The sequence below is a fragment of the Eucyclogobius newberryi genome, unplaced genomic scaffold, assembly GCF_026437365.1.
Source record: "Eucyclogobius newberryi isolate DKJ021-1_F unplaced genomic scaffold, fEucNew1.0.hap1 SCAF_12, whole genome shotgun sequence".
Classification (NCBI taxonomy): Eukaryota; Metazoa; Chordata; class Actinopteri; order Gobiiformes; family Gobiidae; genus Eucyclogobius; species Eucyclogobius newberryi.
In genome coordinates this window covers 30,148,937-30,169,243 of record NW_027315746.1, presented here as the reverse complement: position 1 = coordinate 30,169,243, position 20,307 = coordinate 30,148,937, and the positions used below count along the sequence as shown (strand labels likewise).

Sequence of the window (20,307 nt, the reverse complement as noted above, 5' to 3'; positions counted from 1 at the left end):
TTTGTAAGAACTATAATTAAATAAACTATTTTGCAGGAATAACTATTTTCACAGTTGTTTGCAGCATAAAGACTATGACATAACAAGTTAAAAAACATTTCAGCTGGTTTCAAGTTATAAAATGCAGTAAAATACAGTAAGGCAAAGGAAAAAAAAAGATGATCAAATAAAGCCTGGAAGTGTCTGAAACATGATGCATTTCGCAGGAATATATATCTATAAATACTTTCAACGTGATTTGCAGCCTAAAACTAATGACTTTTTTAATGTCAATAATTTAAAACAACACGTAGTAATAAGCAAGTTAAAATTACAAATAAATTATTTAAAAAATGTAATAACTATAATCAGATAAAGCCTGGAAGTGTATTTAAAAATATGCGTTTTTAAAGAATACATATTTTCAACGTGATTTGCAGACTAAAAGACTATGACACTGTAATAACAAGCCATCTATTTCAGCAGGTTTTGCAGAAGAAGAGAAGAAAAAGCTAAAAAAAAACTAAGCCAATTTAGCAACAAGTACAAGTACAGAAATGTCAAAGTTAAGGCTGTTTAAAAGCCGTGTAATGTGCAGCAATGAACGCGTCGCGACAGTTCGAAGCGTCCAAAGTGTTGTGGAAACGACCAAAGTCTTGAAAAGTGCAGGGGAATGGCGTTAGCAAACAGCACACACTTGCGGCGCTTCCACCATTTTCCACTCCAGCGCCTGTCGCGCCGCTGCTGCTGCTGCTGGACGCCAAATGTGCAAGAAGTTGGAGGAAAAAAAACTCACCCGCGGATGTTTCTTGACGCTTTCCACTTGGAGCCGCGGCGCTTTGAACTTTCCCAATGTGGCCCAAGTAGACGTGAGTCCTCCTGATCCTGTCCTTCGGAGTGAGAATGTGGAGTTTGGGCCGTGCATCAAACTTGTGTCGGTCCCGTGTCCGTGCTGTGCTCTCCCGTCCACGGCTCCTGCTCCCCCTACACAGCCATTTTCCAGCTCAGCAGTACGCACAGAAGAACGCTGCGTGGGAACGAATATGAAGACGCCGAACGGGGCCGAAGCCGCACGGAAACTGCCGAGCGGTGAGCGGGAGGGACGTAACAACAAACTGTTCAAATGCGCTATGTTACGCTACGTTACGTTACGTTTTGCTTAAGTTGGAGTCTTTTTTAATATTTTGTTGGGAGTCTTGAAGAAACTTCAAATGCATATGACAGTTTAGACCACACATTGCACTAAAACGTGGGGGACATGATTATATTTATGATTCTACTTAAAATGTTGGCTATTTTTCTCCAGTTTGACAATTTTGGTGAAGTTTATAAAGTTACTTCCAGGATGGATGCGACATAGGCAGAGGTAATTTCAGTTACCTAGCAACCATATTGTAAACGAGGGCCAAAATCTATGAATTATACAATCGTTATATAATAATAACCAGAAACAGAACATTTATTGTCACTGTCAGTGAACGAAATCCACAGGCTAGGCACTTGCTTTGGTGATTCAACAATGATCATACAAAAATGAACAATAATAAAAGCAAGATATATCAAATTAAGGCGTATGAAAAAACAGCAATACGATACAAAATAGACTTAGTATATACACAGAATTATATTAATGATGATGACTATTTAAACTACCAGAATAATGTGTCAGTTGTTTGTTGTAAATTATCTCTGCATTTTTTACTAAAATTTAGTAAAAAATGCAGAGATAATTTAAAATAATGTTACTGTCCGACATGCTAGTTCCGGTTGTCTTAACACTGTGAGTCTCCACTTCCTGCTCCATTAATTCCTTATGCGTAACTTTTTATAATTAACACAAAGGTTATCTGTTGCAGTTTTGGGGAATTTACTTTGGAAAAGTGACTCCTATCACATTAGTTACTTAAAGAAATATAGCCCAATAATCAACACTACTTAATTATTACCTCAAGAAAGTAATTAGGTTACATTACTTAGGGATTACTTTATTTGTAATTTTGCCTAAATTGACTTTTGGCTTTTATTATTGTTTTTTTTTTTTTTTACAATCAAACAGAAGTTAACAATAAATTGGTTGTTTTAACTGTCTCAAAAGGCAAAACATCAACACAACGTTGCTACAAGGCTCTGTGTTTGAGGTGTTGAAGGTTGTATTCTACCCCTAAACATTACTGTTGGTGATGCAAATAACTTTTTGTTTGTTTTATTCTGTTTGTAAATTTAATTGTATTACTTGTATTTTCACAGTAATTGCAAGATTAAGTTATTTAAAATTGTAATAAAAAATAAGGAGATCATGAATTCAATTCCCGGGCCAGACCAACACCTTTCGTCCTGCAGTCTGCCTGCCTCTGCGGGTACTCCGGCTTCCTCCCACCATTCAAAGAAAGACATGCATGTGTTAAGTACATTCAGTTTTAGTCTTGGCCCCAGAGAGGACCTTATATTGGACTTTTTAATTTTTTTTAAGTGTATTCAAAACAGATATTAATTAAAAAAAAAAAAAAAAAATACTAATGAAAATTATGTAAAATATGTAAAAATGTCATGCAACACAAAATAAATAAGTCATGCCTTTGACTCTAATTTGCTTATGCTTAGGTCACTGCCTACTTACTACATGTATCATTTTTATAATTATTTTGTGTTGTAAAAGCTTTCTTTGAATCATATCCATTTAAGCTCCCCCCATGGCATAAGTATTAACAACTGCTGTTAAGGACGTAGTCTTTAGGTGGCAGTGAAGAACCATATTGCAGATGGAAATAAGCCATTTATAAAACCTTCTAGGTGTACAAGACAAGGAAGAAATGTATTTAACTTCAGGTTTTCTAGAGCCCTGTAAGACCACTATAATATAATTCAATAATATAAGAAATTTCACCCTGGAGAGACAAAGAGACCACGAGAATGGACTGTTGAGCAAGCTTTATTCGAGAGTTATTTGGCGCTCAGACCCCGGCGGAAGACGTTGCAATCATGGGCACTTCATGATCTATTTGTATTAGATGTCTCCCCCCAAAAACCCGGGGTCTGAGCAGCTGTGTGCCAAGGTTATTACTGATACTCCGAAAGAACATAACAGCAGATACTTAATATAGAGTAGACTGGTCAGGCCATGAGGCCGCCATTGATCACGTGGTGGCCCGAGAGGGGCGGATGCGTAGTGACGGGGAGATTAGGGGGCGAAGCCCTGAAAACTCGAAGCGTCTGAAATGGAGGCCTCTATTCACGGAGATGTGGTGAAGGACCGAGGACAGGAATATGAAGCACCTGGGAGTAGATAAGAAATGACATAGACACGGGGAGAGCAAGAGGATGCTGCTAAGGATAATGAGGGATATGAACCACCACCAGTATTTGTTGCGAGACGAGACTTACTAGAGATGCGAGGGGCGTTGAGCCACCAAGATCGGAGGCAGGTAGGAACGAACATACGAGCAGAAGGGCCCCGAGTTGTTAGAGGGCTGTGGACGATATGCCCTGAGTGGCCGCGGATGTAGCGGCTCCTATTCTAAACCAGTGCCCGGTGTGAAGACGAGAGGGCAGATTGCATAGGATCGATGTTACCCTCGGATATTTCCGAAACCAGGGTGCTGCAGTCATGGGCTGGCCTCCTGGAGTCAGGAGCACCGGGGATGAGGTCTGCCGTAGTTTGACCCGATTGCGAGTTTAGCCGAAGCTCTAAGAGGCAGAATGAGCCACGTGTGCGGCTATGAGATGCAGGGGTTTTGCCTTTAGGGATTTGAAAGCTACATGATAGACTTCTAATACCGCCCAAAAACAAAGGAGGCGGCAGACGACAGGAAGTGGAGGTGTTGGCAGACGCGGAGCGTGGACAGGATAGCGCCGGCAGAACGTAAACTTGGAAGCACCGGCGGAACGTAAACCTGGAAACGCCGGCAGAACGTAAACCTGGAAACGCCGGCAGAACGTAAACCTGGAAACGCCGGCAGAACGTAAACCTGGAAACGCCGGCAGAACGTAGACCTGAAAGCGCCGGCAAAACGTGGACCTGGAAACGCCGGCAGGACAGCAGAACGTAGACCTGGAAGCGCCGGCAGAACGTAGACCTGGAAGCGCCGGCAGAACGTAGACCTGGAAGCGCCGGCAGAACGTAGACCTGGAAGCGCCGGCGAACGGCAGAGCGTGCCACGCAGTTGCGCACACGCGCAGTGCGCCGGGGAAGACGGCGGAGCGTGCACACAGTTGCGAGCGCGCCGGAGCAGACGGCGGAGCGTGCACGCAGTGCGCCGGGGCAGACGGCGGAGCGTGGACAGGAGAGCGCCGGCAGGCGGCAGAGCGTAGACCTGGAAGCGCCGGCATAACGTGGGCTGAGAGTGCCGGTAGACGGCATAACGTGGGCTGAGAGTGGTTTGAATTGAATAGCGTGGCTTTTTTGTGCGGCGCTTGCGCTGATCGCTTTGCAATATAACAGTGAGTGTAGCATGACTAGAATTACCGTACTTTTGGGCTATAGAAAGGTGCTCCAGAATGGAAGCTGCCCTGAAATTTGGGAAGATTGTACATAGCTGGCCGCGCCGTCATGCGCCCACGGTGTAACGTGGGCTATTTTAAACGTGAATAATAGTACATGATGTGACGTAACGGTTGTCTTTTGGACCGGGGGATTGTGGTGTGGCTGCGGACTGGCCACATGACCCATTTCTCGTGAATATGAGGGAGACGTGCTGCGCACTTTATTTTATTGTTTATATTATCTATTTATTAATAAACCCACAGAGTGTTTGGGAAAGCTGAGGAGCAGAAACCTTTTCCAATGAATGAGATTGGACCGAGCTGAATAAGAGCCCTAAAAGGAATGAATGGCACGATATGTACAATGCATAGAGCTGCCTCGATCTGCTCCACAGGGAGCAGCCTGCGTGAGGTGAGAGGGGAGCAAGGATATTAGGAATGAAAACGAAAGGTAAGTTAGATTGTTGGAGACACCGTAGTTGAGGACCTTGAAATCTTGCTAAAGATTGTGATTCAAGCAATATTCGCGAGATGAAGACAATGTAAAAATACTTAATTTTGACTGGGGACATCGCTGGGCGTTCGGCCTAGGGGCCCTGTATGGCCAGCGGCGGGCCTGGGAGTCGAGGACAGAGCGCTGACGCGTGTTGGAGCCTGACGTGGATAGGAGCGTGTTCTGGAGCTGGTGAGCGATGCAGCTAGACCCGGTGTCAGCGTGATCCGGTGGAGAGACGCTGTGGCGCGGGAGGAGCCACGTGAAGGAGACGTCCCGACGTTCGATGCGGAGGAGAGGCGCCGCAGCACCGCGGTGTGCGTGGAGCGGCTGATGATTTCCTGGTTCCTGCCGCGGGGCGCGCGGCTGGTGGATGGGAAGCGTTTTGAGCGAAAGTGAGGAGTCCTGTAATGAGAGAACGCGGCGAGCCGCTCAGCTCTTCCACCGGGTCAGGTGGATGCGCTCTTCCGAAGCCGGAGGACCGCGGGAGGAGCCGGAGCCCCTGTGAGAGGAACACGGAGGGCCATCTGATTTGAACTTTGACATAATATCAGTCGCAGTACGGTTTGAGCGGCCGAGCCATCTGCCTGAGGGCTTAAATGTGACCGCCTGGGCACTGATTGGGAGCGGGGAGGAGTGACTTGAGAGCGTTGATTGGGGATGAGGAGCAGGTGCGAGGGCCATGGTGCAGACGCCCCCTGTCCTTACACCCTACTTCTTGGCCGGGAAAAACTGCATCACCTCTTTGGGATAAGCGCAGAAACCTGGGAAAGTCCATCGTAAAGTGAGGGATCTGACTCTCTCAGACGGACAGGCGGGCGCCCGCTTGAGTGCGATGATGGCGCTGGGGAGAGGGGTCCTTCCATGGTGGCCTTGATGTAGATGGATGGAGTTAGGTCTTCCAGGCTGAATTTACGCAGGCTTCATTTATGGATGAGATTCTTTGTCAGCCTCAACATACAAAAAGGATGCATCTGCATGTAGTTAGAACACGTGTTGCTGTGTGTGAGGTGTACTACACAATCATCAGATCAGTCATCTCTTGAGTCATGGACTTTGTTGTCCACTGTAGCATGTATTTATTCAAGCACAGTTAAGACAATATAAAAACAAAAATCAGTCTTCACCAGATATCCACATGGCAGATTACAAGGCCTTCTGTTAGTGCAGATCGTGGAAAACACAGTCTGATTTTTTTTTTAAGTTCGTTGGTCATAATATAAGGATAATAAACAAATTTACAATCCAATAATAACAGATTAGATAACTTTTAAACAGATTTTAAGGGGCACTGCGTCACTTTTCTGCTAACTGCTCGTCTCCATGTTATTGCTTTAGAATGTTCCAGAGTATGGGATGAAATGTATCCATAGCCATTGAAGATATACATGCTTGATGGATACAGTTAATGTCACATTTTGGAACATTCCAAGCATAGCAGACATTTACATCAAGACAAGCAGGTGGTGGAGCCAACCTGCAATACAAAAAAATGCAGTGCAACTTTAAAATTGAAACGTGAATTTTAAAAGGTTTTAATGGGCTCTGTGCACAGCAATGCAGCAGCTAGTTCACCGTCTCTCACAACTTTCGGCAACTTTGAATATAAAATATAATATGTATAACAACCACTTCATGTTATTTTAGTTTAATATTTTTTATGCCTCAAACTTAACATGTTAAAAACTGAGACACTTCTGTGTGAAGAAAGGAAGGGGTCACTGCCGTCAGAGACATCCACTCACCGCTCACTGTCCACTTTGTGATCTGTCAGGAGTTACTGATTTTTACAACTCGGCCAGAACCCCATCGAGATGAGGCGCTAACTGTGTGCAAGCCAGGCGTCGTCACAGAGCCCATTAACATTGTTCACCGCTGAATTCAACTTGTAGATTTTCAGTTTCAAGTCAATTTTGGGTTCATTAAGGTCCATTTAATAAATCATACATAGAGCCGTCCACCATAAGGTCCAACGCTGTTAGAACAACATACAGTACATCAACAGCCGAAGATATTAGTATTGCAACATGACATACAGTATTCAATATCAAAATATACAAAAATGAGATCACCACCAGTTCATTTCCGCATACACTCAAGGCTTCTGGTTAAAGTCTTCTGTTCTCCATTCCCCACTTTTTTTTTCTTTATATATAATAAATTAACAAAATGACAAATCACACTCACTCTATATGTAAACAATTGAACAGCCAAGGGAGCCGGTTAGTCACACACTGTACAGAGTATCCTGAAGGGTTAACAGTTAGACAGGAACACGGCACTAAACGAACGTGAGCTAGACTACGGATCAGAAGTCGGACGGAGTGATGATTCAACAGCACACAAGAGATCTGAAGAGCCACCAGGTAGAAATTAAACATGTATGGGAAATGTAGGGAGAGAGCAGTGCCTCCAGCTAAAGGTATCAATTAGCATAATAATCAATCGTAGATGGTTCTTACTTAGAGTAGAATAAATCAACAGTTCAATAGAGTTTAACATTCAAAATATGATATTTCATAGAAAATACAACGTTCCCCCTTTCAGATTCTTTGAGATTGAGAAATTTAAACGAGAAACACTCAAGGGAAAATCCCTTTTGTCCCAATAATAAAATAAAAAAAACAAGTTTGTAGTCACTGTATTCGGGAAACATACAGCTACAACTATGAACTGATAAGCATGCCAGCTCAAATTCAAGCCACTTCAATCCATCTTATATGTTCTGTGCAATGAAAATCTAAATCAATTCCTAAATTTCCCATACCAATTCTGATTCATTCTGTTCATTGATGTCTTGGCATTGTCTAACATGCACAAAGGTTTATATGTACAAGGGCAATACCTCTTACAACAGTTTAGAGAAGTAACCAATCTTTGGCACCACAGCGAGTCTTCATCTCTTCATTCTAAACGTGTATCTAAATCCACAACAGTGTGACAATGGAAGTCCAGACAGCCACAAAAACTCCAACAAAACCTGTCCACGGGAGTCAAATTTGTGCAACTTCTGAAGAACACAAACGCCTCCAAGGCCTCGACTACTAAACGATAAAAAGGCATAAATACGTTTTTTCATTAAAAACATAATTATTTACAAATCAGGTGCCACAGTGATTTCTGAACCAAGTGAACAAGCAAAAACAAGAACTTTTGTATCTGATTTTTTGGCAGTCAGTGTTTGAACCCACGCTTTTACCGCAATCCTTGAAGCTTGTAATGAGCTGAAACTTGGTCTAGTTTGGACACATGCTAGGCCTTTATAAAGTTAAAACAGTAACAGGTCGTTTTAAGTTATTTCTGAAGCAAGTCCTTTTCTTTCGCCTTCGCCCTTTGCTTTCCCTCCTGCTTCGTATTCGATTGTGGTGTCGAAGCAGCCGCTCCCGTGTTGATCCACGACGCTTTGAACCCCTTCGGAGGCGTACCGGGCAGGGTCGGACTGGGAGACCTCTCTTCCAAATCGTCAAAACTCACCTCCTGCACAGCCTCCTGCTTCTTGAATGAGTCCCTTCTTTCGGACAGGGCCAGTTTGCGCATCACCACCACCTCTTTGGAGTGGCTGCGGTGCTGCGGCGACTCCTGGTGCGCTCCCATTCTGGGCGATCCGATGCAAAGACCCTGACGCCCGTGTTCTCCGACGCACACAAATCCGGTTGCCGTATCGGACTTGTTGTCTTCCAACCCTTCGCTTTCGGACAGTGGGACTTCCATAGTGTGGCGTCTGGTGCTGTAGGCTTTTCTCTCGTGACTTTTGTCCCCCGTCAGTTTCTCGGCGGACTGGACCCTCTTGAGCAGCGGAGAGCGCGGTGGCTCGGCGCTCCTTGGTCGGACGGAGTGGCGGGCGATGGTGGGTGGGGAGAGGGTCTTGCCATGGAAGGTCTGGAGCGATTTGGGGTGTGCGGGCAGGCAGGACGGGGAGCACTGCGGGGAGAGGGGTTGGTTCGGGGGCGGGATGCAAGCTAGGGGGGAAGGGGGGATGCTGCTGGTGGACTTGCAGCGGCCTGCTTTGGTGTAGCGACCCAGGACGTGCAGAGAGCTGGGGCGCGCCTGCGGGACAGGGGAGTTAGGAGAGCTGGAGCACGGAGAGGAGCTGGAGTCTGCAAAGAGGAGATGACAATTTTAAGTCTAATATGAAAAAAAGGTTGTGTTCAAGTGATATTATAGTGCAAATATTATGCATTCTTTGTATCAATATTGTCCTTTAAGGATGCTCCTGTACCTCTGCTTTGGCAGCTCATGTTTTAGAATTTACAATCATGTGTTTTCTAAAACCAGAAATTGAGTTAGAGATCCATCTAGTGTCAGCAGAGGGAATTACTTAGGGGAGATAAACAAACCCAAGCAGGTCAATTTTTCATAAAATGCCTTTCGAAATTAAGGTGGAGGACTACAGCCCCCCTGTGGCACCTGGTATTGCAGTGGTCTCCGATCCAAGTACCAACAGGCCCATCCCAGCTTAGCTTCAGAGATCAGACGAGCTTGGGCATTGACAAAGTGATATGGCCACATGTTGTTGAATTAACAAAAGTAAAAATGTATTTGAGTCTCCCAGTGTGATGTAACTTGACTGGTGTAATACTTTATTTTATATTTACAACAGGCATTATCGCACCAAATTAAATCTCCATCCATCCATTTTCTACCGCTTGTTCCCTTTCGGCGGTAGAAAATGGATGGATGGAGATTTAATTTGGTGCGATAATGCCTGTTGTAAATATAAAATAAAACCAAATTAAATCTAAATAGTCAAAATCTGTCATATGCATTTTAATATTTGAGGATTTTCTGTTTGGTTAAAGGCGTAATGGACGATTTCTTGCCACCAAATCTGAGTCCTTCCTCGTGGCGTGGACGGCCGATTAGTCCTGCCACTTATCAATCATAGGACGCACCTGGCTACTGCTCACCTGCAGCCGCGTCGGCTCGCCCCCAGGAGAGCAGCATGTTTCCTTGTGTCTAAGCGCATTGATCTATCATAATATAGTTCCCTCAGTGTACAGGACAAAATTAAGACAGAGAAGGGCAGTTTGAGCTGGCTCAGAAGAGACGGAAATCTACGGGAGACGAGAGATGCGATCCGTCGCGCTAATAAACAAACGCACTTTGCTTTTTTGTGCATGCGCACTTCCGCCTGAGTTCTCAAATCGGCGAAAAATTGTCCATTACGCCTTTAAATTCTAAGGGTACATAACCTGATTTTTCCTGTTTTGAAATGTGACAAACAGATCTAGTTCATTTTAAACTCTTAACAGCTCCACCTGTATCGCTCCTCTTGTCTAATACATTCCCAGCCTCCTAAATATTCCCCACAATGAGGTTATAATCTCTGAGCCCAGAGTGAGTTTTGCTGTCCCGGATAAAGCTAACAAACATTAGCATGTTAACTTCCTGCTTCTCTGTGAAGAAAATGCTTCACATTTAGATGCAGAGAAAGCGCTGTGGTCTCATTTTCACCTGAATAGGTGCTTCATAATATTTCTGTACTTTATTACATGCAAAAAAAAAAATCACATTATTTACAGTTTTTCACATTTCAAAACCGTAAACACCAGGTACAAGCCTTTAATTCTTCTCTCTCCAATAGCGTTATACGATTTCAGTAACACACATCACACATTGCTCTACTTATCTACCCAATTCATAGTTTCTTCATTTTGGGCCATTTGTTAAACCCACCTCCAGAATGGTCGGGGGCAGGGGAGCGGCAGGGAGTGGACGGTCCAGGAGAGAGGCTTTGCGTAGGGGAGCCGGACAGACTGTCGCTGGAGGACTGGTGGAAGCCCGAGGAGAAGCTGCGGCTGCTGTGCAGGGGTGTGGGAGGCGTGTGCTTGGACAGCTTCTTCAGGATGCTCCGCCGTCTGCTGCTCACGCAGAAAACAACAGAAACTTCAGTCACTCCAGGTCCAACTAAAAAGTGCTCTAATCCGCCTGAAGGTCAGAGCTGAAGTCAGATAGAGCCTCATAGATTACCTGTCCTGCCCGTCTTTCCTCTTGCTCTTCTTACTCCGGCGTGCCATCTTGGCCCTGTAACTGCCCTTCCGGGCTGGACCTACTTTAATGGATGTGTTCTCCAGGGCAGTGGTCTGAAGGGTCACCCTGTTGCCACTCTGTAGGGATATTGAAAGAAATTGAATTTGGTGTCAGAAATATTTGCATTTAAAGAACAAATATGATGTATTTTAATAGTATTGTTATTGGGTCATCCATCCAATGTGAATTAAAGTGTTACCTTGAGCAGCAGCTCCACCACCTCGGTGTGCACCAGGCCCAGCACAGACTCTCCGTTGACGTGTGTGATAAGGTCCCCTGTCCTCAGCCCCGCCTCGTGTGCAGGGCTGCCCTCCTCCACACACTAAAGACACAAGAGGACATTAAGCTTCACATACAACTATTACATTGAAGTCAGTCCACATAAATAATGTTAGCATCAAAATAACCCAAAAACTAAAGCTGCAATATGGTATTTTAATCTGTCCAGCTGTTGAAGCCGATAACCAAGGGCAAGTTCTAGTAAAGTTCACAAATTAACAGGGCTGCAACAAATATATATTTTACTCGTTAACTAGTCAAATTATTATCTTATTGTACATTGGGACATTTTAAATAGATAATCAACCAAATAAAGGTTGAAATATGTTGACTGAAGGATTCTAGCTTGAGATATTTTTAGAGTTCAAGTTCAAGTGTATTATTGATTAGAAACCTGATGTATTTAAAAAGTCCTTATGTATAGTAGAAATATTTCTTTGACGAGTCGACTAATAAAAAAAAAAAGATCACTGACTAGTCAACTATTACAATAATTGTTGGTTGCAGCCCTAGTAAACATACTAGTCATACTAGACATACTGTCCAACTGGACAACTGGAAAGTGTAAAACCCTGTATACAGTATGGTGACTGTTAGTCCAGGACGTACCCAGACCATGTGGTGCACGGTGTACACGTCACTATCTCCCATGTACACCCGGATGGCTCTCAGGGCAAAGCCGAAACGTTTGCCTGAGCTGTGGATGACCACCGGGGGCCTGAGGCAGCTGACACTGACAGACAGGTCGCGACTAGGGGACGAGTCTCTGGACGAAGGGTTGGACGACAGGGACAGGGATGACTTGGGGCTGCTGGGAGGGGCGCCCGACTCATCTGAAACAACACACAAAGCATTTGAGCAGTGGAAAAAGTCACATGTTAACGTTAACAAAACTTTATGCTGTGCACATTGTCTAATATTTGATTAGCTACAGTGCAAATATTTCATGTGTGTATTCACTTGCAGTAGTTTTGACTAGGTTAGATGTAATCACTTAGATATTTAGATTTAAACTAGAATAAATAAAATAATCCTACTGGCAAATAATTTGCCTCACAATAAAAAAATCATGTATTAAAACAGAAACATCTGGTGCCGCTTGTGATGGAGTGGATAGCACATATGCCTGCTGTGTGGGGCAGGCCGCAGTGTCAAGAGTTTAAATCCGGTTCACGAGAATTTGCTGCATGTCTCATCCCCATTTCACACTGGGGAGTGTCTACAGAGCCGTGGCGCGCGGCCGAAACTGCCATGTTATTTTGTGCCGCGGGTCCTGAAACTACTGCGCTATTTGACCGCGCCGTTTTAGACCGCGTCGGGTTAAGGTTAGGGTTAGGGTTAAGGTTAGGGTTAAGGTTAAGGTTAAGGTTAACCATGAGGCTATATGGCAGTGCCGCGGCTCTGCAGCCACGGCCTTCACACTGCACTGTCTTGTCAAATAAAGCCTAAGGGCAAAACAAATTAAATAAACTGAAACACCCTGTAAAAAGTCAAATCTAGTTAATTAATTTTCTACCGCTTGTTCCCGTTCAGGGTCGCGGGTGACAGGAGCCTATCCCAGTGACTTTGGGCCTTATGCGGCGTGCACCCTGGACAGGGGCCAGCTCGTCGCAGGGCCAACACTGATACGTAAACACACAGAGAAAATTCACTCTCTTGGAGCAATTTACAGTTGCCAATTTTGCCTAACACATGCATGTGTTTGGACAGTGGGAGGAAGCCGGAGAACCAGGAGAGAACCTGGGGAGGACATGCAGACTTCACCCAGAGAGGACGTTCATGCATTTTTCAAGTGCAATCAACTCGACACCAAGCGGTACAGAGTGAACCGATTTTAGTCCTGATATGGACTTGGTTGGGTCCTGTTCTAGTTCTTGTTTAGTCCTGATCTTGTCTACGTTTACTTTTGGGTTTGGTCCCAAATTTTGATGTGGTGAATGGACAAATATGAACACACACCTAAATCACCTCATATTTGACTAGAATCTTAATCATTTTTTCTACAATGAACAAACGCTGGCTTCTCACTGAATGTTCATAAAACATGAAACATTTTAAGTTGGTCGGGAGGGAAGCACGTTTTCAAGGTTGTGCTTAAAATGGCGACAGAATCAACTTTCAAAATGATGACGGTTGAAATGACGAGACATAATCTGTAGAGGGCACTGTGTAGACACTGATGGAAGGATTGAAAGTCCACATTTAGCTTGAGAAATTTGTTGGTACCTGGAGTGATGATGAGCGAGAGCCCGGACACAGAGGCGGACTTGGGCACCTTCCCCGCCGCAGGCTTCTGCTTAACGGGCGTCTCGAGCTGGTGGGCGATCCTGCGTGAAGCCCCTCTCCTGAACGAGGGACGTGTGCCCGTGCTGTTACTCCTCAGACGGATGCGACGCAAGTTTGACACCACGCCGTCTGAAAACAGGAGCAGTTTAAGTACATAATAATACATTTTGTTAAAGATATATTTTCTTGCATCGTACCCTCCTCCTCTGCAGAGATGGCGAACCGAGGCATGATGTCCAGGCTTTGGGTGCTGTTCATCACCAAAGGACTGGCACTACGCTCCGACTGTGACGAGCTGGAGGAGGCGCGAGGACGAAGGCTGAGAAACAAAAAAAGGCATTATCAGAAGTCCAAAAATACTCAATTAGGAAAAACATTACTTCAAAATAATATTACTAAAGAAGAAGTACAAAGTTGTGGTCCAGGAAATGGCTCAAGTAAGAGTAAAAAGTATTTGGGCAAACTACTACTCAAAGCAAGAGATAAATGTACTGGTAATTGGAGCAACAAAACATAAAATAATGCCCAAAATTGGGAAATTTAAATGTTCAAAATAATATCTGAAGTGGTGCAAAAAACACAAATATTCAAATAATGTTATCTTGTTAACATTTAAACTGCTATCAATTGTGTATTTATGTACTCACAGAGACTTACACTGTATAATATAGTGAAATAGGAGAAAAAGTACATGCTGTTGTAAGTCGTAAATGTAAGTAGGATATTTACTCTTGAACTAGTTTTATGTGATGGCTTAGTTGTACTCTCAATTATTATTTTTTAGGTTCCATCAAGACATTTCTAGTATCGTTTTATTAATTGCTGTAAATAATTTGTTAATAGCCATCTAAACTATTTTCTACCAGAAATTGTACACATTTGTGAAGACACATCCCTTTTGTCCTACTGCTCACCTGCCTCGTTCTGGCTCGTCCCCAGCATAGCAGCACTTTTCCCTGGCTGCGGATGCGTGGTTGATATGCCGGTGTGTGTTTAGCGAGATCCTTAAAGGTCCCATAACATGCAAAATCGACTTTTCAGAGCTTTTAACCTTCTTACATTGCTATTTGTGCTTCATATATGTACCCAGAGTGTTTTTTTTGATTGATTCCCGCAGTGTTTAGCTATATTACAGACTATCTCCTTTCCATAAATCTCCAAACTGACGGGCGGTGGGGCAAGACCGCGTCATAAGGGCAAGCACGCGTCACCATCCCCCCTCTCCCGGGTTGGTGAGGGGGTCCAAGGTCTGGGTGATATTTCTTAACTATTATGTTAAGGGTGTTGCACAACCCTTATTATTATCAATTATACACTTAGGATAGACTACGAAACATGAAAAAAAAGCATGTTATGGCACCTTTAAGAGTACAGGCTGAAGGACGGCAGAGGAAGAGTGTGTTCGAGCTGGCTCAAAAGAGACGGAAATCTGCGGAGACGAGAGATGCGATGCAATCCGTCGCGCTAATAAACAAACGCACGAGGCTGTTCCGTGCCAGTCGCTTGAGTTCTCAGAAAGGCAAAAAATCCTCTATTATTCCTTTAAGAATCAGTATTGCTGACAACCTCAAAGAGTACCTGGTAAGTTATCCGACTATTTTTTTCTAGATCCAGTTCTACTCATCCTGACTTGGTTTAGTCCTGCACAAGTCCAGATTTAGCTCCAACTTGTAGTAAGTTAATGGGTTCACACAAATTATATGAATGCTACCCGACATATATGATGATATGAGCCTGCTCTGTGACTGTGCAATGCCTCCCTCTAAAACTAATAATATTAATAATAACAGCAGCAGCAGCAGCGGCGCCGTGTTTGTTTGAGCCCACTCTCACCTCCCTCTGGGCCCATCTGCCCTCCTGTCTACAGCCAAGTGCTTGTAACACTCGGGGGACAGAACAGAGCGACCCTCCCAGCGCTCCTCCTTCTCCCAGCGATCCTCCTTCTCCTCACTGTGGCTGCGATCGGAGGACGAAAGGCTGTGGTTGGACGGCGTGGATGTGGACAGGTGCTCAGTGCTGCTGTACACCTAAAGGGCCAGGAGCATTATTAATAGGCTGGTCAGCAAAATGTCCCCCACGCAGTGTCCTTACAATTGACCTCAATAAAGGGTTCCGTAAGCTGTACCGTTTTTGAAGGGGATTTAAGATTAAAGTAATTTTGTGGTAAGCTGGCTCATGCCAGACTGATGTGTGTCACTCTGAATTTATAAATCTGGAAATGTTCTGGCCAAAATCCTTTGGGAAAAGACTGAACATTATGAAGAATATTTGAACCTGATTGGTCAAAGTGTCACAACTGTGGAACAAGCTGAGAAATCAATATGTTGTTAAATCCAGTCAGAAAAAAGCTGTTTTTAACGTTCGTCCCTTAGACTTCCACCCAAACCAGCTGAGAATGCTCCGACACACAGTGGCTGGGCTTAAACCGAACAATAGGATATGGGCCAGATATATTCTCAAAGTTTGTGAACTCACAAATATCATGAGGATTCATCTGTCTGTCCGGGTTAAGTTTGTGGCATTTTTACAACAAAATCCTCAAGCACAAATGGCAAGTTTGCTTATATTGTATTGTCTTGTATATCAGCTTTAATTCTTAACTAAAATAATAGTCCTATAACAATTGGCTGCATTGACTACTTCACACTTGGGTAGATGTGCAATTTAATTTTTAATCAAGATCAAGATTCAGTCATTTCTAGTCACAGCCAATCATTTGTTAGTAAAAGAACAAAATGGGTTAGAATGTGTCTTGAACATCGTTTATGTTCAGGAAATTGAAAGCTTTTTGTATTTGCTTTTAATAACAATATAAAAATTGCAGTGTAATGTTAGAATTAAATTAAATTAAACTATTAAACTTTATTTACACACAAAGTGAAACTGGGGCAGATTGCCAAAGTCAACAGATAAAATACTTTCATATTGGATGCAGACAGCACCCAACAGTCTCATTTTGTCACAATGTGCTGCTTTTATAGGGGAAATAAAAACATTTGCTCATTTACAAGAATTAAATTGGATATTAGAGCATTAATGTTTATTTAAAAGCCGATTTTCCACCATGAGTGAAGAAAATGTTTCAAAATGAACTGAGGTTGAACTATGACCACTGTTGATTCCATGTGGTTTACATTTAACATCTCTGACTGAATGTGTGAACAATAAGGAAACAACTGCCAGCGTTAGACAGATTTATCCAAACAAAATGCCTTGTACAATGTTAAGATGATATCCTTCATGATATTTGGATATAAACTGTATGGAGTAAAGGGCCTTTTCCTGAACTAGAAACTGCATAGAACTGCATTAAAATTTTGAGGAGGCTACAATCTATTACTTGCCTTTCTGCTGTGTTCAAAGACAAACCTACACTGTGCTGTTAGTTTAGACCAACAATTACCTTGCTGAAGCGGTGAGCCACAGAAGAGAACTGCCTCAGCTCCAGAGAGGACTCGTCATCGTTGGTCTCATCGTCTTCATCCGAGCCCAGATGACAGTAGCGATCCGACCGCGCTGTGGTTCAAATGCACAAGTCAGCAGTCATTACATACTGTATACACCTCTAAGCTACAATTATGTCACTGAACATGTTTCAAGAGGTTAAAGGTTACGGTAGTCTGATACGCACTGTCAAAGTAGCTGGTGTCGTCCTCGGTTTCTAGTTGAGGGATGAATTCCGCCTTCTGCCTCAGGAGGCCGTTCCAGTCCAGGCCCAGGAAGAACGTGTGCATCTTCACCTCCGCTGTTCCACCTGGACAAGAGCGGCACAATCAGACCCTCAGACCACAACATCGTATGTTTGTATCCGTGACAGTAAACCCGTACAATGGAAACAACTGATGGATCCCTTTGGAATACACTACTGGCATCGGGATAAAAGGCGTCAGACTGAATCAACGCTTAAAGGACTCAATGAACGACAGACATGAACAAAAAGGAAAAAATAAAATTTGCATATAAAAAAACACTTTAAAAAACACTTTAAATAGCACTTTCCCCAAATACTTACACTAACTTGAGTAACTTCTTGGATCACTGCAGTATTTTAACTTAACTTTGTCCACCTTTGTTCGTATTATAATATATATATATATATATATATATATATATATATATATATATATATATATATATATATATACATATACATTTTGGCCTCCAGCATGATTAATAAACTAGCCAAGTTAATTTTAAATACATTTAAATATTGTGTAAATTGTAAATCACATTTACAGAATTTCATTGAAGCAATTGTTGTTTTGTCTCATTACTTTTAATATACCAGTTTAAAATTTTGCAAACCGAACCATTTTAATTTGGCAATGATTTTAAAATATGTCTTGGCAATGCCAAACCAAATTCAAAGCCTTCATAACCTAAAAACAGTATCTATATTGCTAAATGTTGTTAAAACTGTAAAGCAGAAAGACTGGTCTGCTCTGCTCCTCTCTGTTCTTCTCTTCACACACTTTGGTTTTGTGCCTCTTCTGCTCATATTTCAAAGCAAATATCATTGATACACGTTTAAAAAATACGTGCGTTGCTGCCGTTTGATCGCAATTATCCGTGCAGCGCACATATTAATTAGGACTTGCTCTCGGAGTAAGAATATAGGGGGTCTTGGTTTCTGTGGTTCCTGGGTTGTTTTACACAAAATTAAAAAGTGTCAAAAATGTTTCAATCTCCATTGATGTGAGCTTTTGCTCCATGTTTCCCCTCGCTCATTTATTGTTTATTTAGTCACTAAAATATTACGATAATTGTGACTATATTCAGCCGTTTTCAGAATGAGGAGTAGCTTCACTTGAACTGTAATGTTTTTTTGTTTTAAATACTTAATCAATACGCTATTTCACATTAAATACGGTAAAATAAAATTGAAATAGAACTTGATGTTCCCCCAACATGTTTACTTTGTGGAGTGAGTGTACTTTGTTGTCATCATTTTTTGAGAAGTGCTCTTGTTTGCTCAGAGCACACCACATAATACAAAGGCCCATGTGCTTAGTGTTGGTAGCAGACAGGAATGACAGACCTGTGCCCAGTCGCTCCATCGGGTTCTGTCGGAGCAGTCTGGTGATCAGGTCCTGGGTATCAACGGGCAGGGCATCCTCCCCTTCGGGCCAAATGATCTCATCTACAACAACAACAACATCAATGTCAATTGGGTAGTAATATTGAACACAAACAAGGGATGCTTTCCACATCATTATTTTTCTCACAATACTACTATTAGTTGTCTATGTTTTGTTAAATACAAAGACAAATTTGTTCCAGCACAAGAAAACTATTTTTTCTCGCTGTGCCTGGAATGCTACACAGTAATAGTAGACAAGAGAAAAGCAGGTGCTCGAACCGTGCCAAGTTACGGGGAGATATGTGGAGAGACTGTTCAGTTACAATTAGGGCCTCAACTAACAATTCAAATACCGTAATTATTTCTGTTGTGCATTGATATCTTTTAGATACATTTTCACTTAAATAAAAGTGTAAATATGGTGCCTGAAGGCGGCTACAAAAAGAATATTACAAATGAAGTGTATTGATAAAATCTTTAATTGTATAATTTTTTTGACATTTTGATTCCATCTTTTAGTCTTTTAGCATGTGCTTTAGAGTATGTGCAGTCCAAATAATGATTAGCAACACAATGACATCTCCATAGAAACAAGCAGGCAGCGGACCCAGTTACATCGTGCACTTTTAATACGGTACTATGATACTATAGTACCGTATATACTTGTAAGTTCTTACCATTCACCACTTGTCCAAAGAGTTCTTCTGGAGTGTCCCCAAAGAAAGGCACACAGCCGACCAGGAACTCGTACAGAATGATTCCCATGGCCCACCAGTCCACAGGCTTCCCATAGCCCTGCCTCAGGATCACCTCTGGGGCGATGTACTCCGGGGTCCCACACACCTGAACACCACATACAAACTCTTGTTTAACTGGGTTTTACATGGCATCTCAACATCTTATATGCCTGTTGTCTTGAGCAAGGAAAAACAAAGTAGAAATGACTATGTTTAATCATGATTGTGGACAAGGTTTTGAAAAATGATGCAGAATAATGCTCCAGTTCGCCTCAGTCGGTCCCTCATCTGCCTGAAGAGTGGGTCCAGCTCGCCTCCGACGGTCCCTCTTCTGCCTGAAGAGTGGGTCCAGCTCGACTCAGACGGTCCCTCTTCTGCCTGAAGAGTGGGTCCAGCTCGACTCAGACGGTCCCTCTTCTGCCTGAAGAGTGGGTCCAGCTCCAGTCTCCTTGTGTCCGTCTGTCCGTCTGTGAGAGTCGGATCTCTCCTTCACTGGAACTCCTCCAGGTTTCTACGCTTTTTTCCCAAAGAGGTTTTTTTGTAGTTTTTCCTGGCCGAGAAGGAGAGTCTAAGGACAGAGGACCCTGGGACATCGTCCCTCGCCACCACAGACATTGTCTGACTTCATCGCCACCACAGACATTGTCTGACTCCATCACCACCACAGACATTGTTGATTAATTTCTCCCTGTGGCCCTCAGAGGCAACTGTTGTTGTGATTTTGGGCCTTACAAAAATAAATTGATTTGATGATGATTTGACTATCATGTAACAAATCAATGATCAGGGTCAACATTTGGATTTGAAATATTACATTGGATGCTTCCTTCATCTGCATCACTGTACAAAGTGAAAACACAACAAATAATAGATGACAGGGACAAAACTGAATATCAAGGACCGAAATGAATCAAAACAATTAGACATTTACAAAATGGAAAAAC

General features: G+C 43.1%; 2 protein-coding genes and 1 long non-coding RNA gene across 4 annotated transcripts in view; 1 reads left to right on the top strand and 2 right to left on the bottom strand.

Moving 5' to 3' along the window:
• pik3r2 (phosphoinositide-3-kinase, regulatory subunit 2 (beta)) overlaps positions 1-962 on the bottom strand; it is a 64,432-nt gene extending 63,470 nt beyond the window's left edge. The window contains exon 1 of the mRNA XM_072441884.1: positions 776-962. The gene's annotated coding sequence lies outside the window, so the exon portion shown is untranslated. The remainder of the gene's footprint in view (positions 1-775) is intronic.
• On the top strand, positions 938-11,139 carry LOC140356718 (uncharacterized). Its single transcript, XR_011926085.1, has 2 exons — positions 938-1,068; positions 10,596-11,139. It is a non-coding gene; the product is annotated as an uncharacterized lncRNA (long non-coding RNA).
• mast3a (microtubule associated serine/threonine kinase 3a) overlaps positions 5,994-20,307 on the bottom strand; it is an 84,152-nt gene continuing 69,838 nt past the window's right edge. For both annotated transcript variants that reach the window (XM_072441863.1, XM_072441862.1), the window contains 12 exons: positions 19,304-19,469; positions 18,585-18,686; positions 17,178-17,300; positions 16,950-17,062; positions 15,380-15,573; positions 13,744-13,865; positions 13,487-13,675; positions 11,870-12,093; positions 11,181-11,303; positions 10,922-11,058; positions 10,628-10,812; positions 5,994-9,048 (listed from right to left, as the gene is read on the bottom strand). In XM_072441863.1, the coding sequence (XP_072297964.1) occupies positions 8,246-9,048; positions 10,628-10,812; positions 10,922-11,058; positions 11,181-11,303; positions 11,870-12,093; positions 13,487-13,675; positions 13,744-13,865; positions 15,380-15,573; positions 16,950-17,062; positions 17,178-17,300; positions 18,585-18,686; positions 19,304-19,469 (2,481 nt within the window). In that variant the 3' untranslated portion in view covers positions 5,994-8,245. The remainder of the gene's footprint in view (positions 9,049-10,627; positions 10,813-10,921; positions 11,059-11,180; positions 11,304-11,869; positions 12,094-13,486; positions 13,676-13,743; positions 13,866-15,379; positions 15,574-16,949; positions 17,063-17,177; positions 17,301-18,584; positions 18,687-19,303; positions 19,470-20,307) is intronic.